General features: G+C 35.3%; 1 protein-coding gene across 2 annotated transcripts in view; it reads right to left on the bottom strand.

Moving 5' to 3' along the window:
• HMGCLL1 (3-hydroxymethyl-3-methylglutaryl-CoA lyase-like 1) overlaps window positions 1-22,035 on the bottom strand; it is a 153,878-nt gene that overhangs the window by 58,106 nt on the left and 73,737 nt on the right. For both annotated transcript variants that reach the window (XM_008582101.1, XM_008582102.1), the window contains exons 6-7: window positions 11,603-11,666; window positions 8,635-8,823 (exon numbers count right to left, since the gene is read on the bottom strand). In XM_008582101.1, coding sequence (XP_008580323.1) covers window positions 8,635-8,823; window positions 11,603-11,666 — 253 coding nt within the window. The remainder of the gene's footprint in view (window positions 1-8,634; window positions 8,824-11,602; window positions 11,667-22,035) is intronic.

The raw sequence follows: 22,035 nt of genomic DNA, 5'->3' as shown, positions 1-22,035 counted from the left end.
TAGCACCCCTCATCATTTTTCACCAAGAACAGGACTACTGAAGTAGTCTTCTCCCCAGTCTCAGTGGCTCTGGTCTCCATACCTTTGCCTTTTCATTACCATCCAGAATCCTACCAGTCCATCCTCCACATTTAGTTTGGAATAAGCTTCCTAAAACAAAGCATTAATCGAGTCATCCCCAATTAAAAACATCCCCAGTTAAAAACATCTAGTGGCTATTCATTGCCTCCAGAATAAAAAACAAAATAAAACAAACAGACAAAAATCTTAACTCTTCCCTGCGTATCTTAGTCTATTTTCTGTTGCTGTAAAAGAATATCTAAAACTGGATAATTTATAAAGAAAAGACTTGTTTTCCCTACAGTTTTAGAGGCTGGGAAATCCAAGGTCAGGGGGGTGCATCTGGTAAGGGCTTCTCCCCAGTGGTGACTCTCTAAAGAGTCCTGATGCAGCACAGAACATCACATGGCAAGAGGGCAAGAGCATCTCCACACACTCTCTTCCTCTCCTTATGAAGCCATCAGTCTACTCCCACAATAACTCATTGATCCATAAATGAAATAATCCATCCACGAGGGCATTCCAGCATAATCCAGTCACCTCTGAAAGCTCCACCTTCCAAATGCCATAGTCACATTACCTTCTTAATACTGTTACAGTGGGGATCAACATTAATTTTGGAAGGAACAAGCATTCAAGCTATAGCACTATGTTTGGTGCTGAGTGTCTCCCCTGGGTTGTAGTGACACTTTGCCTGAATCTATCTCTGCTCCTACTGGAAACTCTCTAAGGTCAGTAATCTCAACTTACTTGAGTGTGCATCCTCCCCAGTAATGTAGTAATTCATAAATAACAGTAATTCACTGTTTCAATTAGATTAAATATATAAATATATAAATACATATATATATGTTTAAACATATATATGTTTTTAAAGGTAAAGAATAAACTAAATAGAAAGATATAATATTTTTCAATACAATGGATAAAAATGAAACACAAAATCACATTTTGGGCTAGGATCACACAGGCTACTATGATTTGTATATTTTCTGGGTAATTTGTTAAAAATTCCATTAGAAAAAGACACAATTATTGCAAAAATATTTTTACTTTATCTGAAAAGTCTTTAGTAGAAGTATGTAATCATGACTGGATTCTTACAGTTATTATATTTATACAGATTTTTAAGAAATTTATAGCAGTGTAACTTAAATTTCCCTTCAAGCAGTTTGACATGGTTCCCACATTTTATTTGATAGACAAAAAAATTATTGAGGGAAATGATGGTGTTTCAACATGCTTTTTTATTATCCAGTCTACTTACTGAGAAACTGTCACACAGAAGGCAGCCAATAAATTTTTTTGCTAAAGTATTTTTAAATAACTCATGAAATAATTTAAATGGTCAAAATTGATAGAAATAATTTCTATCGTATTTTTATGCTGTATACTTTCTACTTACTGAGAAACTGTCACACAGAAGGCAGCCAATAAATTTTTTTGCTAAAGTATTTTTAAATAACTCATAAAATAATTTAAATGGTCAAAATTGATAGAAATAATTTCTATCGTATTTTTATGCTGTATACTGAAGAAAGATTTATAAATACGTAGAATAAGAAATTTTGTCAACTTTGTCACTTCCCGACGGGGATTCCAAGTTTTTGACTTGCAATTATTAAATTCTCCTCATACTTCTTTGTCTTTCAGTCTTGAATCTAAACTTTACTGACTCTATTAAATATGTCTGTATTCTAAACTGAGAAGTAATTCTGTAAGATTGAGGGAGTGTGCTCTAACTATGTATATTTAACTTCTACCTAGTTTAAACCCAGAACTATTTTGGCAGCATATGAGAAAGTTGTTCAAACAATAAACCTAACAAATTCTTGAATTTGGCTGTTATAGTTATCAGTGGCTCCCATTGTGTGTGTGTTGTGTTTGTGTATGTTTAAGGGCAGGACATATAACCATGAATTAGTTACATTGCATTAAGCTGAAAAGAACATTCCTGAGAGTCATAGTTTATGTTCAGTAACTGGCAAATTTCAAACCAATATTCTAAAGGAAAAAGTCTGTGTTAGATTACATTTGAGAAGAGAGTATATGTGCATAAAATTTCCTTTTAAATATAAATTTGAAAGAAAAAAATTTGAAAAAAAAGAAACAAAATGAAATTAGAAAATGAAAACAATATATTTTATGCAAACAACAGGGCATAACAACAAACTTTCCTCATTAAAGCCACATGTGTTGAGAGAGATAAAACAATTATCTTACTGAAAACAAGATTAAAATAATAAGATGAGGTATTTACAGAATGGATGGGAGAGGTGTTCAAAAGGTAATTGTTGTGAAAATAGAATAGGTTAAACAGGGTGCCTCACCTTGGGTCTGGTTGGGGGTGGTGTGGAGCATTCTTTGTAGATAGGTTCTGTGTGGGTGGAGTAAGTGCACATGCATGGTTCCCTGGCTTGGCTGGCATCTACTGCCTCAAGCAACTGCCTTGCATGTGGTCATGCTCTTGGACCTATGGCTCCAAGGACCTTTAGGCCTATTACCTAGCTCGTAGACCTGTGTGTGAGGGCTCTGGTGACCCTGCCTGGTATGTGAAGGGTTTGTGACCCAGCCTGGACAATGGGCTTGAGGGGTCTTTGAGCTCCAGGCCCAGCCCTAGCTCGACAATCATCCGAGTTGGTGTAGGAGTACGGGCAGGTAAGAGAGCTTTACAATTGGTGACGTTGGCAGGATTCCGACATTAGAGTAGTGCCACAGTAATGAATTTTGAAATTTCTATCTCTTACACCAAGGGAAGAATCATATCTTTTCCTGGCCCCAATCCCTACCAATAATATAAAAGCCAAAGTTAAGTCCTAAAGAAAAGAAAGATTAGACTGAGAAGAAAATTACAGTATGATTAGGTGATGTTATTTTATTTTTCCTAAAGGCAATGACAGCAACAAGTATTCATTTTAAATTAAGAATAATTATTTTTTAAAAAGATAAAAATTAAATAGGATGAGTCTGTCCTCCAGATTCTAAACTTACATTACTGTGTTCAAAGAAAATAAAATAACAGCTGAAGTACAGGATTGCTGTTTTACTTGTTGCAATCAGTGGTGAAAAGAAAGAGACATTTATGAATGTAATTTTTGAAATTAATATGATCACACTAATTAAATCAAAATTTCAAAGAAAGACAAACAAGATATTTTAACTATATCTGCTTTGAATTGAGGAGAAAATTTCATGAAAGAGATATAAACATGTAATTCGATTTATCTTCTAGTGTAACAGACTTCTTTTGTATAGAAGGAAACGGGAATCCAGGAAAATATAAGACTTTCCCAATATCATATTTTGTAGATAACAGAAAAGTAAGTGCCTTAGTCAGTGTAAGCTTCCTTACAAGTCTTATGAGAATTTCAAGAAAATGAAGCAAAAAACACAATATTTGGCCTTATTAAAAGTGAAAAGTTACTAGGCAGCTATATTGTCCATCTTCTGCTCTCAGTCGCATGGTCCTTAACTCTACTTTTCTGTGCACATCTGCTCTCCAGGGCTCCATCTGACCTAGTCAGTCTCTGGGTCCCAAGAAAGATGTTCTAACTACCTAACATGTATTACAGATTTTCCTTGGTCCAGTGAGCTCTGACTTGTGGGAATGATGGTCACAAGGTATGTTGTTCCCTATGCCTACCCCCTTATTCCAGAGTGTCAACCAATTGTAAATTAAAAGAGCTGATACAGGTGAAAAAACAATAAAACCTATTAAATAATGATCAAAAAGAAAAACAAAAAATCTTCTGCTGAAAAATCCAGTGTTCTTTCTTTTCTACCTTTCTGATTAATAGAAAAAGCCTGACAATCAATTTTTATACTATTTGCCTGTTTGACAGGCATTGATGAAATGTTGTGAGTGAAGCAGAACAGTTTTAGACATGTTTACTTTCCAGGTGAGCTTCAAGTTCATGATCTAACCTTACTCTGTTACATGAAGATGGACTATCATTTTTATCTCATTACAGTAAAATTTTACAAGTGATATTTTTAAATGTTGATTCATTAAATGTCAGTTTAAAATGTTATCTAGCTCTGAAGCAGCTTTTTCCAACCACCCATTAAATACCTGTGGATACATAGAAATAGATGAAAATTATATTTTCCCTGGAGACAAAAACTAACTGATCACCTGTTGTCAAAATTAGAGAGAAGTTTATATTAATGAAAAGATATAGGAGATAAACTAAAGCAAACTAAATTATTCAATTGTTACCCATTCTTCATCACTGATATAACCAGTGCAACCCCTCAGAAAAAAAATATTGAAAGGCACTTCGTACATCCTTTTCTCACAGTCTTCTGTGGCTTAGGAGCCTTCGTTAACCACACTTAAAAATCTGACAATCCAACCAAGTACGATCAAGTGCATTGTTATCAAGGCATCATTCTAGTAACTCTGCATCTCATCTCAATTTTGCACAACTCAGGGTATGAATCTCGTTACATACATTCTAAAAAATATGGACCTGAGAAACAGAAACTTATCTGGCTAGGGACAGGAATTAAAAAAAAAAAAAATTCTTCTTGAGGACCTCAAAACACTTTACATGAGGAAAGATTTGCTGTTTGGTGGTTTAAATGTGGTTTATTAAGAGTCAATATAAAAAAGTGAATGCTTTTGATGTAAAAATTAGGTAAATAATTTGGCCTTTCTAAAAGAGAATAATAAACATTTGGAAAGCATTATGAGTAAAAGGCACATTAGCTAAAAGTCTATTAAGTTTAAGAGAAAAAAAAAAGCAGCTAGTATTTCTTTAGGAGAAACCTAAATATTGCCTGTTCAGCTTTGTCTCTGTGCTACTAATTAACATATGACTGTTATTTGTGGTATTTGAACTCATTTGTTTTATTCTGTTTTTACCCAATTATGAAGACTCAAATCATTTCAGTGGAGAAAAACAGAGACTGAACAATTGCTTAGTATTAAGTAGATTAAACAATTTGTTAACTGGCATTTTGCTTAGGTACTTGAGAATATGCAGGAGGGTGAAGCTCAATTTTTACATAAATTTAATACAAAAGTCTATTAGGCTATGTACGTTTCTTCCGTTACTAAAATATTGCACATTTTGTCACCTCATCTTCTTGCTCTTTTGGTTTTGTGTGGTTATAAATAGCACACACTTAAATCTATACTCTCAGAGTAATTTCACTGAATTAAATAATATCCAATAATTATGAATTTCTGACTTTCATACAACCATCTCCAGTCATCTAAGTCATATGTTTAAGTAATAAAAAAATACAATAAAACCTGGGAACCCAAGAAAGATCCCTCCACTACATGATTAGTATGTGCTTTCCAGACTGAGGGGGATGTTCCATTTATAACTTTCATTTGTTTCCTACCATTGTGGCCAAGTTTCCACTTATTACATGTCTCCTTGCCTTAATATTAACTTCCAGTTTGGGGCACTATAAACTGTTTCTCCACCCCTAAATTAGAGCAAATGATATCCACTCCACATCCACCACCAATTTTACCAGAAGCCACTTCAAAGGTTCCATTTTTAAAAATGAACTATGGGCACTTGCTTCCTGAAGCCAAGGTTAACCCTGTTCATAATGAAGCTGGACTTTCTCTGATTTCCCTTCTGTTTAAAAACACTGACAGTTTTTTCAAGGCATTTTTATCCACCTCTAAGATTAAACCTGGTTGTGCTGTTGCTGTTGTTGTTGTTGCTGCTGCTGTTATTAGAAGGAGAGGAGGGAATGAAAAGAGGGCACTGGTGGACTCCACCTTTCTCAGTGCTGCTGGGGACCAGCACACGTGTGTTTGTAAAGGCATTCCAGCACCACGTTCGGCTGTCTTTAATAAACATGAAAGTTCCAAAACATTTAAAGATTGTCTCTGTAATGCACAGTTTCAAGAAGGCAGTAGTGTATATTTCCTTTTTATATTCTCAGTGTCTTATCAAACCATATAAAACTGGACGGCAGCAAAGACAAAAAACTGTGCAACGCTTCAGCTTTTAGTTCCTGCAGCACATCTGTGCTTTTTGACCATTTCCTCAATCATTCAGTTATAGCAGCCTCTCTGGCCTTGCATCTTGTTGCTTATTACACAAGCCACTGTTACCCTCTTATCCAAGTATTTACACTGTGACTATAAATTAAGCTCCGGGGCGATGTAATGCAAAGCTGGAAAAAGAATACTGTTGCTTTCCCAGGCCCCTTGCCTCCCATACATACACAGAGCATATGCATATGGTTAAAAAAAAAAAAAAAAAAACAGAAAATACAGTTACAGCTTGTTGCTTATTACACAAGCCACTGTTACCCTCTTATCCAAGTATTTACACTGTGACTATAAATTAAGCTCTGGGGCGATGTAATGCAAAGCTGGAAAAAGAATACTGTTGCTTTCCCAGGCCCCTTACCTCCCATACATACACAGAGCATATGCATATGGTTAAAAAAAAAAAAAAAACGGAAAACACAGTTACAGAATCTTTGACAGACTTCAGACTTTCTACTAACTACCACAGCAGCTGCTGCAGGGTAAAATATCCACCTCTCCTGACACATACACACCCCTCCCAAATACTATGGCTTAAGTTGAAAATGTGTGCCTTTAGAAAAACTGTATTCTTCTTGGCATCTGAAGATGCAGCTAATTCACAGCCATGTGAAAATAATTTATCTGCTTGGGTCTCCCAAATTCTGTAGACAATGTGAATCTGAACCCTAAACCCACATGAGGGTCTACGAAAGGCTAAGAAGTATATAGGGAGACTTGGTATTTCTCCTCTACTCATAGCCAGGGCCAGGAAAAACAAACATGCTCGCCTTCCCCCTTTGTGGGGCATATGTTTTGCTGGCTCACCCTTTGACTGAAGGTGTGGTCTTTTGGGGAGCCCTGGCCTTATACAGGTTCTCATTCATGTTCCCCAGCTTGCTTGAGCCCAGGTTTTCTCCTGTCTCCCTTTGTGGCTGTTACAGGATAGGCAAATGCCCCAGGATTTCAGTCCTCATTTTTCATTGTAGACACCATGCAATTCAACTAATCTAGCAAATTTTATAAACCTTAATTTCTGCTCTGAATACATAAGTATTCTTTCACTTCCTATGACATGGTCCTCCCATTCCCCAAGGCCTTTTGCCCAAATGGTGTTTCAAGAGCTGGAAACATTCTTTTCACACATGTGTGCACACAAATACACACACACCTTACTGGGGTTAGTTTCTTCTCATTCTTTAGATCTGATTTTAACAATTACTTCCTTAGATAAACCTTCTTTAACCATTTAAATCACAGTGGGGCATCAGCAATGTTTCATACTTGTGCATTTTCAAGAAGCGATAGAGTCCAGAAGCAGAAAATTGGGTTCTCAGACCTTGCTCTATAGCCTTTCATCCCAAAGAACTTAGCTATCATTCCTTATATAATAAATATGCTGCACAAACAAATATTATTCAAAGTGTTAAAATATAGGAGATATATCTATAAAGAGAAACATGAGAGAAAGAGAGAGAGAGTATACTTCAGGAACTTGCTCAGGAACACTTAATAAGTTGCAGTTGCAGCTGAACATAGAATCCTGAAGTGACACCTAGTTCTCTATTGTTTTAGAAACTAGAATACCTAGAGAAGGAAAATCATAAAAATTTCCATTGCCAAAAGACCACAAAATAACATTTTCTCTTCTACCTGATACAATAGAATATTCTTTGCTTGATTCCAGAAGATAAATAAAGACTTGTGCACATACGTTACAAAGTCAAAATAAGCCCCTGTGGAGCTTGATTCTTCCCACTGTTTTTTAACTTCTGCCCAGAAACTGTACACTTTAGAACTGTGACATGAAGCTTTACATACTGATTTCAGCCTCGCCAAAAAGCATTCAACAATCTTAGCTGTAGTTGTCAAAATCTTGGGTTCCAAGAACATCAAATGAGTCTGTTTTTAGCTGAGTTTAAAAAACTAATATTAATCCCAATATTTCCAAAATTCTACTTATATTTAAATTTTTAAATAAATACATTTAACATAACACAGAATTTAATAAGTAATACTTGATCCTCCAACTTTCTAGATCTCTTCATTGTACTATATAATGGAATACACTTGTTTAAAAAAAACCGAAATTCTGTCAAAAGTAAGTTTTCCAATATCAGGAAAATATTTTAAGCAAAATATTATATATTTCAGCACTATATGCTCCCATCATAGAGCACCAACTTACCAAAAAGGGCATTAGTTCCACAATCACAACTGTACCCTATCTTTGTGTTTTACCCTACTCCCATCATACAGGCTATTAAATTTTATGGTTGAGAGCCTATGGGAGTTGAAACAAGCAGTCAAAGCTCTATTAAGATTAATACTTTAAAAAGAACAGATTCATGGATTTTATCCAATTAAGTTAACAGTAATAACAGACCACCATTGTCCTAAAAAACGTGGAATTTGCAAATACTTCCTGAGTGTCTGTCACGTGGCAGGTGCTGTTTAAAACTTATATTGATAATATTTTATAAATACTATCACACTAAAGCTCTTGACATGTTTATATTACAAATAAGAATACACACCCTAACACATAACACACAAAGAATAAAAAATACCTGAAGGGCCATAAGGATATTTGCTAAGGCTTGTCCGTATGTATCATGACAGTGAACAGCAAGAGCACCTGAAGGGATTTCTTTCATGACACTTTCCAACATTCTTTTCATGCTTCCTGGAGTTCCCACTCCAATTGTGTCTCCCAGAGAGATCTCATAACAGCCCATGCCATATAATCTCTTAGACACCTGTTGAGAAAGGTGAAATGCTAGTAAAACAATGAAAATGAACAGACTCAAACCCTCTTGTTCCTTAGCCAACATTATCTAGAGGTAAAAATCACAACGGCGATCAGTTATATGCCCGGAAAACATATCCTTTAGTTGTCTGGTCCAACACCAGTTTCAGCTCTGTCACTAAATAGTTTTGCAATTGGTAGAATCACTTAATATTTCTGGTCTAATTTTTCAGGCTCATAAATGGATGCAGTTGTGTGAGGAAAACTGCAAAGTCTCTTCAAGCTGAATAACTAATGTTACTTTCAAGAAGCAATGTGAGTTTGCATGAAGGCAGCACGGTATTCGACAGACATGGGTTCTGGTATCAGACAGACCTGGATTTAAATCTCAGCTCCCACCCATGCTAGTCATGTGATATTGGGCAGAAGATTTAATCCTAGCTCTACCAGTATTGATACTTTAAAATGAGCAGATTCACAGATTTTATCCAATCAAATGAACAGTAATAAGAGACCTCCATTGTCCTAAAAAACATGAGGAACTTACAAATGCTTCCTGAGTGCCTGTCACATGGCAGGAGCTGTTTAAACATTAGACTGATAATATTTTATAAATATTATCACACTAAAGCTCTCAATATATTTATATTACAAATAAGGATACACAGCCTAACACATAATACACAAAAAATCTATTTAAGCCTCACTCCCTAATCTGCAAAATTCGGAGAAGAGCACACCCTCATTTAGCACATTTTCTAAGCCATAGCTACTTCACTTTAAAAATATGATAAACGATGTTAATAATGACATGCCTGGTTGTAAAAATGTAATGAGAATGTATACAAGTCACTTTATATAAAATCTGGCTCATGGTGCTCATTCATTCATCCACCATGTGTTTCTCCAGTGCCTATTCTATCCCAAGCACTGTGCTAGATGCTGAGAAATAAGGGAGAAACAAATATTGACATGTTCGATTCTGCTATGGAGCCTGGAGTCAAGTGAGGACAGACCTTAGTCAATCCCACTGAGGATGCATAAATACAAACTAAAAAAAGAACTTTGAAATATAGAAACAGGATTCTAAGAGCATGTAGCAAAAAACCTAGATTTATCAAGCAGGAAGGGCCTAAGTGACAACCTGATAAAGTAAGCATAAACTTGTTGAAGAGGGTGAGAAGGAAGATGCCTGCAAAGAATGTTCCAGGAATATCAAATACAAACGTCAGTAGGTTCCAAGCAGCTAAAATATAAAATGCAAAAAGCATTCCAGGTGGGGAAAAAGTCAAATGCAAAGAACAGTGTAATGAGAAAGCAAAAACCAAGAGGGAGGAAAATGAGAGGAAGAACGAGAGGCTTGAATAGCATAATCACACTTCTAAATAGTAATTTCAAAGAGAAGAGAGTTGACTGTGAAATGCAGTAGAACAGCACAAAATGCCCTTAAAGTCGCTCATCAGGAATTTCTAGTACTCCCAATCTGCCTGTTACATGACTCTCTTCAGCAGCATCTCAGGCATTCTGGTGCAAGAGTGAAGGGCCAGAGGGTATATGTAGTTCATCCATAGGCGGTGCAGGAAAAAAGGCAGAAAAGCAAGGAGCATGGTATTAGGCAGAGGTGGATCCAGGTTTTGTGGGGCTTAATGTTATACCTTTTGGAGCTATACTTTAAGAAAAGAATGTATAATTGTGAATGAAAATTAATAATAGAGTCTTAGAAAGGTCCCATGCAAATGAAGTACTATAAAATCCAAGCTTCATTATTTCATAGTACATCTGCCTCTGTGTGCAAGGGTCTTATCTAAATAATAGATAATTGGATAGCTCTCATTTGAAAAATTTGCAGTAAATTTCAAAAATTCAAGTGAATGCGCAAAAGAGGAGTGGCTTTAACTGAACTGAAGGTTTATGCTGCCTATATATGGATTTTCTAATAATGCTGTCTTTGCTGTTTCCATGCCATATTTCCGAACTTACCAAAATTTACCACTTTAACAGGTGCACATTAATATACTTCATACACAAATGAATTTCTGAGATAGTCTAATATAATCTCAAATATAGAGCATTTGTATTCATTATTATAAATTAGTAATCATGGACACGAAGTAGAAAATGAACTTTAACAAGCAGGTCCTTAATGACTATATAATGTATTGCTGTAAAATTGCTCTGGAATAACAGCAACTTAATCACACCAATAAGAACTATAGAATCACAAAAGAAAAAAAAGAAAAGAAAAAAACCAACACTGAATCATGTATACTCTGATGTAAGTGTCAAATAATGTAGGAGAAAAAACAAAGGATGCTACCCTAAACTATAGAATCACAAAAGAAAAAAAAGAAAAGAAAAAAACCAACACTGAAGCATGTATACTCTGATGTAAGTGTCAAATAATGTAGGAGAAAAAACAAAGGATGCTACCCTAAGCAACCATAGCAAAGTTAAAGGGTGTGTACAAAAACTGCCCTGTCATTTTGATGGAAAATAGAAAGGCCACTCACTATGTTACATAGTGAGTTATGTGTAAGCCACATAAAAACAAAACAGATGTTTTTATTCCTTCTATCTTCCAGCATCCAAATGATAAGATTCAACAGTCATTTAATTTTGAAAAGTTAAAGCCAATAGGATCAAACATGTCTTCAGGGATAGTCTCCCATTCCATGGCTATCTTTAGTCTCTGTTATATAGATGCAATAAATAGGAAGGAAAACAGCTCAGTTAAAAAAATAATATACATCATTTTACCACAATCCATAAAGTCTGGAGATGCGTCTTACTTCTGTCACTTTTTGCGGTGTAATGCTTCCTTCATACGGACAGCCCAGGGCACAAGACACATACCTAAATTTAAAATACAGAGCAATATAAATATGCATTCGATGAATAAGCCACTTGCCAATTTCTATTTTATAAAAATAAAGAAATAGCCAGAACCGCATCAGGAAAATTTATTTTACATGATTCCTTCATTATAATTTTATTCCTAAACCAAACTAAAACAATTTTGGAGCATGCTCAATTTACTCACATTTTTTCTTTCTAATACTTACAATTTGATATATGTTATTTGATGGCAGATATGAGTAAAATAACAGCAGTTTGTCTTGTGAGTTTGTTTATACTGTAGCAACATATTAACATTCAAAGCAGAAAACAGCAGTGATATATATGGTATACATTCAACTGTTAAATATCCACGTCTTTGGAACCATGTATAGATAGCATGTAGAAGACTAATTGAGTTTCTCTGTTTACTCCCATCTGGATATTTTGGCTTCATTTAGATATAGTCATTAATCACCCCAAAACTCCTAAATCTGGACACAGCCTCCGTGTTCATCTTGTTTACCTCTCATGGGTTTACCTAAATCATTTGAAACAGAAGAGTGTCTAGTGTGTTTTAAAGTCTCCAAATGAAGATATTCTATAAACTTGTTCAGCAACTCATGCTAATTTAAAAAGTCAAGCCTTTCCTGCAAAGACAATTATTAAGCTTTAGACAAAGTCTCTTTTAGCTATTTTCTGATCAATACCAATCCCATTTTATTAAACCTTCCTCAGAGATTTTTTTTCAACACTTGCAATAAAATAATACGTCATGTGTCTGATGGTCAGGAATGAAGCATTCCACATGAGGGAGGGAGGGCTAAAGGGGAATAAGGCTGGAGATCCAGTTCTTTGGGCCAGAACATGCAAGGCATTAGATAACAAGGCCCTTGAAAGTCACGCCAAGGAGTATGGACTTTGAGATCGCTAAAAATTCTTTAGACCCACTAAAAATTATTAGGTAAGGTAGTGACGTGGTCAGATTTATTCTCCAGAAACATAACTCTTCAGGAACACTGGAAGTGGTTGCCAAAGGAAAGATGGAGGCAAAGACACAAGAGAAGACAATACCGTATTTCCTTGATTCTGAGATGCTACTGATTGGAAGATACACTATGAATTTCATAAAGGGTGTGGGAGTTAAAAAATAAAACACATAATTATTTAGTGCATATCCATTGATTCTGAGATGTAAGCTAATTTCAGAAGTATTAAAATGGAATAAAAGCTATGTTTGGGGACAAAAATAAGCAGTTCCATAAGCCAGGAAAGCAGTTATGAGTACAGCGAAGGAGAAAAGGGAACAAATTCAAATAATATTTGAGAGCTATGCTGGACAGGAAACCCACCTCTGCTCTTCAATTGCTATAATCTAAGCTTACTGTTTAGATTATCAGTCTAAAATTAATCAATTTGTGTGAAAAGAAAATGTTCTCATGCAAACAAAACACTGGAGAAGAGGCTAAGGATAGAAAAAGAGAACAGTTTTTATACAGATACCATGGCTGCATAACATGCTGAAAATATGAGTACATTGAACCCAAACCCAAAATATCTAGATATAAGTAAATAGAAAATCTTCCATTTACATGTTCTCCCTCTCAATGTGAAAACACAAACAAAACACAACAGACGCAAAACCAAACAAACCAACCTCTCCTACATTCTCAACTTATTACGTGGCTGCAGCTACCCCCTCATTGCCAGAGCCCTAACTTTCTATGTGCGCATTTTCATTGACTCACATTTTTCCCTCATTATAATGACCTCTCCAGGCCTATTGTTTCCCAAAGTCCACGGCTTTTCATCTTCATAGACTCTTCTCCAGCCTTGTCAGCTGACACTTCCTTGACCTATTCACACATGGGCTATTTTCTCCAAAGCTTATGTAAAGTTTCCTTAACTGCGCATTAATATTCCTCAGCAGATGCTGCACACTAAGGCCCCCAGGCCAAATCCTGCCCATCACTCTTTTGTAAATAAAACTTACTGGAACACAGTCATGCCCATCTGTTTACATAGTATCTACAGCTGCTTTTGCATTATAATGGCAGCATTGAATAGTTGCAACAGAAACCACCCAACCCATAAAACCTAGAATATCTGGCCCTTTAGAGAAAAAGCTTGCCAATCCCTGCTAAAAAGATTAGGCCACTTTTGCTGAGTATGAAAAGGCCTCCACTACTATGAAAATGAGAGGTACTTTCTGCTGTGACAAGTGGCTAAAGCCAGCTTCGGGACTTCCGCTCTTCAACAATGTATTACAGTGCTTCTCAATCTTGGCTGCACAGAATCACCTGGGGAGCTTAAAAAACAAAGCAAAATCTAATGTGAAGACACATTCCAAGCCAATTAAATCGGCAAGTCGGAAAATGGAACCCAGCCACCAATATATACATATATATATTTTCTTAAGTTTTGTTATTCCGCCAAGATTGAAAATCACTCAACTATTAGCAATACTGGCTCACCTGGATTGTCTGATGGATTCCCTTGTGTAAAAAGTGATATTACACAGACCTGACAGTATCTAACCTCAGGAATTTCCTCACTATTATTCCACTACATTTTTATTCATCTTTTATTGGCTGGCGGTTAAAGTTTTCACAGATCTATTCCAAATAATTTTCTATTCTTCTGAAGCTAGTACTCTTACATCTCCATTTCTTTTTTCATCCCACCCCTTACCAGTTCAATGTCTTTTTAACTGAATTACATCCTTTAGTAGTTCTTTCAGCAAGGGTCTCTGAATGGTAGAATTTTGCAAATTATTTTGTCAGCAAATGGTTTTATTTCACCTTCATTCCTTAATATTAGTTTGACAAGGTATAGAATTTTATGTTGACAGTTATTTTGTCTCAGTATTTTGAACATATACTATTTCACTGTCTCTTGTCGCAAGTTTTGACAATAAGAATTTTGCTGTGCGTCTGATTATAATTCCACTATAACCATTTATCTTTTCTCTATTTTATTTTCTATTTTTGCTCTATTGCAATTTATTTTTCTCTACTGTTTTTCAGGATTATCTGTTTGTATCTAATCTGCATTTTATTTACTATTACATATCTCAGTGTTTGCTATGCTTCCTCAATATTAGCATTAATGCGTTTCTTAATTTCCAGAAAATTCTTGAGGTACTCGCTCTTCGAATGTATTTTTGATATCTATTTTCTCTGTTTTCTCTTTCTGGAAATTCCATTAGGCATCCTTTATTAACCTCACTTTCAAAATTTCTATTAAATTACCTTTCTGGTCTTCATTCTTATAATTTTCTCAAATGCTATTTCAAGATCTGTACTCTCCTCTTCGATTGCATGTAATGTGCTGTTTAATGCATTAATTCTTTTATTTTATTAAATTTATTTTCATTTCTAGAAATAATATGTTTCTTTTTTCCTTCAAGATCTTTACTCTCTTCGATTGCATGTAATGTGCTGTTTAATGCATTCATTAATTCTTTTATTTTATTAAATTTATTTTCATTTCTAGAAATAATATGTTTCTTTTTTCAAATCCTCATTATTCCTTTTTTTTTTTTTGTAAAGATCTGTTCTTATATTATGGTCTTACTTTGCCTGTAAACAGTTTGAGCAGTTAGTTGACAATCTCCTTTTCAGATTGTTCTATTTTCTTCTTTTCTTCTACAGTTTTCCTGTTTTCTTTTTCTTTTTTTGTTTTTGTTTGTTTGTTTGTTTGTGTTTTTTTTTTTTTTTTTTTTTTGGTTTTTGCTTTTTTTTTTTTTTTTTTTTTTTTTTTTTTTGGTCTTTGCTTATTTTCTTTTAAGATAGTTTGTTTCCTCTTTTGGTTCACAGTTTTCATTGTGAGTGCCTTTTCATGGTGATTATAGTTTCTGTAAGAGTTCCATGAGAGTCAAGTTATTTAAATGTCCCTATTAAGGGGATCGGATTGCTTTTTTCCCTTAGAATTTTACCAGTTCATGGACAAATTTCTACCTTAACTTCTCAATTTGGGTTTCCACAATACTCATATGTTATAAATCCACAACCGATAGCAATACTTGGCATAGGCTCTAGTGACTATGCATTGGCATGGAGATACTGCTGGCTCCAAGAAATACTCAGTTCCACATCCATGCCTTAGCAGAACATTGATCTTTTTCTATACATACATTAAAATCCCATTTCCAAACAACTAGGGATTATATCTGGGAGAGATTCCCCCTTGTGCCACTGTGGCATCAAGTTGCATGATTTACCATATTATCTTTTGTGAAACCTGGGTTTCTTTTCTGAGAGCTTGGCTGTATGTTTTAAAGATTGTTATATTTATGTGGTTGTAGTGGAAACAGAAAATGGGGTCTCTGAGTCAGCTCAGTGCCCCATTGCCCTTCTTTCTCTCTCACCATTATGCAGAAAACTGTAGAATCAACTCCAAAGCTCCTCCTGCACATTACAAATATTGTTTGATGCATCCATATAACATATTAAACTCGGTATGTCTAAAATGGTGCTCATCTCTTTTTCTCTTTGCATAAACCTGTTTCCCTTACATTTGCCATTTTTACAAATGATATAGTTATTCTCAGAGTTGGTCTTGATAAATCATTTGAAGGTCACTTTTGAGAACATAGTCATCAACCAAGGTTGTCTGCTTCTTCCCTTCCAGCCTGCAGGGCACACAATCTCTGCCGATGGCAGCCTGAGATACAAAACAATCCCTGAGACCCCTTTCCCAAGTGCCCTCTCTACCTCAGTCTCATGTCACTTGGTTTTACTCCAATTTCTAATGTCAAAATAATATTCCTAGAGCATGGATCTGTTGTCTATTTTCCCACTTTGAAATGGCTTGGCATTTTCTACCAAATAAACGTGGTACTCAAGTTTAACAATATGTGAAACTTCAATCTAACTTTCTTCCTCTCTTTTACTATACAACCTCCAAAACCTTTACTCCCATAGAAGTAAACTTCTCTGTGTTACCCTAACATTTCTTAAGATTTCTCTTCACTATGCCTTTGCTCTTTGTAGATTCAATGCCCTGCCATGAAAGGCCATTATTTCAGATTACATTTCCATATTTTTACATATCTTTAATGACTTCATGTTTTTGATGCTTTTGCCATGAAGTTTCTCCAAATCACCCCAGAGATTAGAATTACTTTAAATTTTAATAGTAATATCTGTATCTAGTTTTGTAGTTGCATTTTTTGACAACATAATAATTATTACTTTACATATTTTATTTTCTCAGTCTGCTGAAAACTCTTTTAAGTTACGCTACTTTTTCATTTTCATATTCCACATGGTATCATAAGACAGTACATTATACACAACAAATGCTCAATATTTCTCGAATGAATTAATGCAAAAATATATTAGTTGAGATGTCATTTTCATCTTCTGAATACTTTTCTAAGAAATTCCTAACTTTTACAAAAAAAAATGTATAGCTAGTTATGGGATATTTATGTCCTAAATCCTATAGACAGAGATGACAGCACATATCTGGGAGATCAGAACTTGGAAAATATTTTTTAGACATCATTAAGATGACAAAAAATAAAAGAATCACCAACCATATTGAAATGAATCTTGCTAAAATTAACAAAAAGCACAGTGTTACAATAAACCCAAAGGATAGAAATGTTAATTGTTTTGTTTTTATTTGTGCTTTTTGAAGACACTTTTCAGTACTGTGCAAAAACAAGACAAGAGACAAAACTGAATGTTGGGCTACGTCCGGGCCGCCAGCCATTTTGGGAAAGTACCTCAGCCATTTTAAACTTGCTTCGGGCTGATTCTGGGAAACCGAAACCTAAGCGGAGAACTCAAAACTTAAAAGAACTAACTTCCGGGGTACGGTGACTCTGCACTTTTTTCCCGCCTGCCCTGTCCTCACCCCTCCTCCCGGGTAGTCTTTCTTTGTCCCCGGGGCCGAAGCACAGAGGGGATCGGGCCTGCGACACTCATCATCCCGCTCAGCCCCACAAGAGGTTACCGCCGGCTGGTCCGGGGTCCCTTCCCACCCTGTGTTGTTGGTCCCCGGTGGCAAGGAACCAACAACTGAAGCAATCCAGTCTTCAACAACCTTTCCTAGTAGAACTGAATCATGAAAAAGCACCTACAGTTAGGTGTTATCCAAAGCTACCTTCCCACAATTATCTCATTTTCCTCCAATCATCCTGACAAAAAGGAACAAAGAGGATGAATAAAAGCCATGTATAAATGTCAATGCCAGGAGTGATAAAATGACATATAATGTCAATTAATAAGTAAGGTAATTAAATATAGGAGCTACTTTGAAACGCTCATGCAGAATACACCAACATATAAGCAATACAAAATAGCATTCTATTATTATTAAGCCATTCAAAAATAACTTTTGAGAGGATATTATGCATTTATCACTGTGAATAACATAAGAAATAAAGACTGTTTCTTGGTACCAAAGAGTAATTCTTTTTTTTTTTTCTTTTTCTTTTTTTTTTTCGTGACTGGCAACGGATCACAACCCTCAGTGTCGCGCCCGTACTGGACCGGGACCGGCTACAGGATCGCAACCCTCGGTGTTGCTCCCACACCTCGCTCAGCCCATGAGCGGCCGGTCTGTATGTGGGATCCGAACCCTCGGCGGGAGCGCCGCCGCGCTTCCCAAGCGGCGCACTGTAGCAGTGCGCCACCGGGCCGGCCCTTCGTATAACTTCGTATAATGTATGCTATACGAAGTTATTACGATACTTGGCATGAGTTAATGTGAAAATTATCTGTGACTTCAAGTCTCCTAATGAACTAGAGGTGTAAGATGGTGCTTATAATAGCTGAGTAATTCTGTTAAAATTCTCTTTTTGCTCTAAAATATTTGGCTGCCTTTATTTCTCATAAATCTATTATTAGAATTCCACATATTAAAATATCTTCTTATAAATTGTGAATTCTGTATAAATCTGGGCAAGGTTTAGGAAATAACGTTCATCTAATACCTTGCTTTACATAGAAGTTTGTTTCTAAATCTATATATGCATGTTGGGTTTTAGAAAAATAAATTGAATTTCAAATATTTTAGGAAAACTGATCAGATAAAGATGTTACAAATTATTTTTAAAAACCAAAATAAAAACATCACCCCGGTTTACTTTTGTAGGCATTTAAACTTATACTATGTAAGATTTTAAAAGTGAAGACCTTGACATTAAGATGTCAATTAATCTGCTTGGTTCCTGATGAAATGGAATATTAAGCCTGTATTTAAGTTAGAATATTTTAAAGCTTTCTTTGAAAGAAAATGCCATAACCTCCTTCAGCAGTCCTTCCTTGGAGAAGCTGCTGCATAAAACATTTAATAATATGCTGGGCTAGACATCTGCCTAAAATTGTGTAATCTGAACAATAAATCCTCTTTATCAATGGCAAACCTGAGGATCGAGTAAGTTAAATAGGTTATAGAACACATGTAGAGCAAACTGCTGAGCCAGACTTTAAAACCAAATCTATCCAATATCAAGGCTGTGTCTTTCTACTACATCAAATTAGCTATTAACAATGAGAAAGTTCCTTTATGCAAAGCTCAGATCCTGACTCTAAATACAAGCTCAAGTACAGGGAAATAAGCCAAGCTAGACACAGAGAAAAGTTACAGACTGATTTTTACATTACCTTTACCCTGACCTCATTTCTGTCCAGCCCTTTTGAAACTTGCTATGCTTTTCTGCTATATTTGTCTTTTCTCTTCAATGGACCAACTACCTTATTTGAACCCTCATGCTTTTGCCTCCTAAAATGATACACCCTTGGGTAATTTTCAATTAAATGGCTTCAGCCCCACCTATAGCCATCTTGGAAGGGTATTGCAGCCCCATATGTGTAAATGCCTCTTGGATCAATCTTAACTGGATACACAGCAGACTCCCTGCTCTCCCAGCCCCCAAACTAGACCCATGATCTGGGGCTGACGCATTAGGTAATGCTTCATGTTCAAGCTACGCTTGCTTATCTTGCTTGGTCTTCAGAAGATATTTGTAAAACAGTATTTCTTCTAAATAGCATGATTGTATACAGAATAATCTTTTATTCACCAAATTAAACCACTGTAGCTCAAGAGATTTTCTTCCTCATAGTTCCATATTTCCCTGTTCTTGACCCTATCTGTAAATAACCGAGCTCTCGAATTTGAGATCTCGAAATACTTAAATCTCAAAGACCTGAAGCTTTCAATATTGGGCAGCTTGTTCTCCTATGTTCAGTGAAATAGACATTTCACTACATGGCTCCTATATATTATATTTCATTTTATAAATTTCAATAGCATGTTTTCTTATGGAAATAATTATTCAAAAACCAAAATGTCAATGTTAAATTCAGATATTAGAAGATAAATTAATCTTTCCTTTTGTGATCTGATTCTTACACTTTAATCACCATGTTTTCTTGGCCAACCTACTCAAAATGTCTAGCTACCATGTAACTTGTCTGTAGAGCTAATTGATACCTCCAGAGGTGAGAACTTGGAAGACTACACACAGTAGATGCATGCTGAAAAGAGGATTCCAGAGATCAGTAAATTTGGGAAACCCAATATAATACAGCCTTCCTCTAGCCCTAGCTTTAAAAAGTTCTACATTTAGGGACCTGCTTAACCTTTTTAAATCCAGATGTCTGCAAATATTTGAACAATAAATTCTCCCTTATTGCCACCTCCACCACTGTTTTTATTTTAATGTAACTCTACTGAATATGTTGAGTTAAACTCTGGGAAAATCTGTCCAGATATTTCCTAAGGTAAACCTCTGAGCTTGGCTCACCTCAGTCCCTAAATAAAATTTTAATTGAACTTTGAATTAACTGTGAAACTATCCTACACTAACTATGCTTTCTATTGAATTACCTTGGAAAAAGTTAAATAAAATTAAATATAAGTACTTCGGTATTTCTGAACTTTATTCACAGAATTTCTTCCAGATATTCTTTGTGTTCTGATTTTAGACGAGTAATGTTTCTAAATAAAAGTATTTTCATAAATGTTTTTAAGGAATTCACAGTTATTTCAACTTTTCAGTTGAAAAATAATGTTTGTCTCATCAATTAAAAACTTATAATTTTCACTCTTCCATTACATACAATATCTTTTCATATTTACTTCTTGAATTTACTCTTTGTTGCATACCTGTTTTGACACTGGCACTGTGTAAAGTATTTATAAGAAAAAGCATGTTGAAAATAATTTTAAGTTGGTATGAGTAACTATGCACAATGAACATATACTACTCAACCAAAACCTGTGCTGAATTAATTTCATATGTTAAAAACACCATTAACTTTCTTGAAATTAACTACGTAACTTACAAATCTACTTCTTGCCCATATATAAAAAGACAAAATCTAGCAAAAGAATAAATAATAATAAAAAGTCTTATTGCTAATTTTATGAGAAATGACAAAACACATTTTTTTTCCTCAAAAGCTCTAAATGAAGCCTATTTAGATATTGACTACACAAACACAGCTTACACATCTTAACTACCACTGGGTATGTGTTATTCTGGCACACAGCAGTACCAGAATAATATATAAGGCTGAAATACATATAAACCCTCAAACAAACCATATGTATGAAAGCAAATACCTTTAACAGATGTCTCATTTTTACAGTTTTATGTACCATATTTTGGTAAATGATGATTTGAATCGTTCTTCCAGGCCAACAGTTTAACAATAGAAGTTGGAAAGGAACTTCTCTGGGCAGCAAGAAGCTGCCCACTTAAGAGATGGTGCTATATAAGCAAGCAAATTCTATAGGGGTAGATTATCCAGTGGAAGGTATGTGATTCATCAGTTGTGAGAAACTGCTATTCAGTATGTATTTTTAAACTGGAGCCCTAAATAGGGAGACACATTATCTCACTCAGTAAGACTGCTGTTACCTTCAGGGTCAGGATCAGAATCCATAATGATACTCTGCATTAGACAGGGAGAGGACAGGAAACAAAACCTCGGTGCAACATGACCTAGATGGTTTGGCTAACCCAGCAAGCAGGCTGCAAGTTGTGCATAAACATGTTGAGTCATAAATCTTCTCTCAAAGGGAAAACCAGTTAAAATTGGCTATTTTGAGGGGGAAGACAAGGCCCTTACTTCATGGCAGTTAGGAACATCGATATTTTAAATGATGGAAATTATATAGAGCTAGGTAACGAGTTAAAAAATAATTAAGCAAAGGAAGAATTTCCTGTCATTGAGGGTCTTTCACCAAAGAAATGGGTCACTGATGCATGTGATTCAATCTCCTTTGGAAATCTTTAAAGCCAGACTGAATTTCCATTGGTTTTAGATAAGAAGAAAGTAGGTGGTGAGGGTAACAGTAGATCAAAAGGTGAATAAAATGAGCACTCTAGATTCATTATGGCTCTAGGAAAATCAGACTCCTC

Source organism: Galeopterus variegatus, unplaced genomic scaffold (genome assembly GCF_000696425.1).
Source record: "Galeopterus variegatus unplaced genomic scaffold, G_variegatus-3.0.2 Scaffold2520, whole genome shotgun sequence".
NCBI classification, from domain to species: Eukaryota; Metazoa; Chordata; class Mammalia; order Dermoptera; family Cynocephalidae; genus Galeopterus; species Galeopterus variegatus.
Note: the sequence above shows the minus strand (reverse complement) of the source record. Positions and strands in the feature narration are given on the sequence as shown.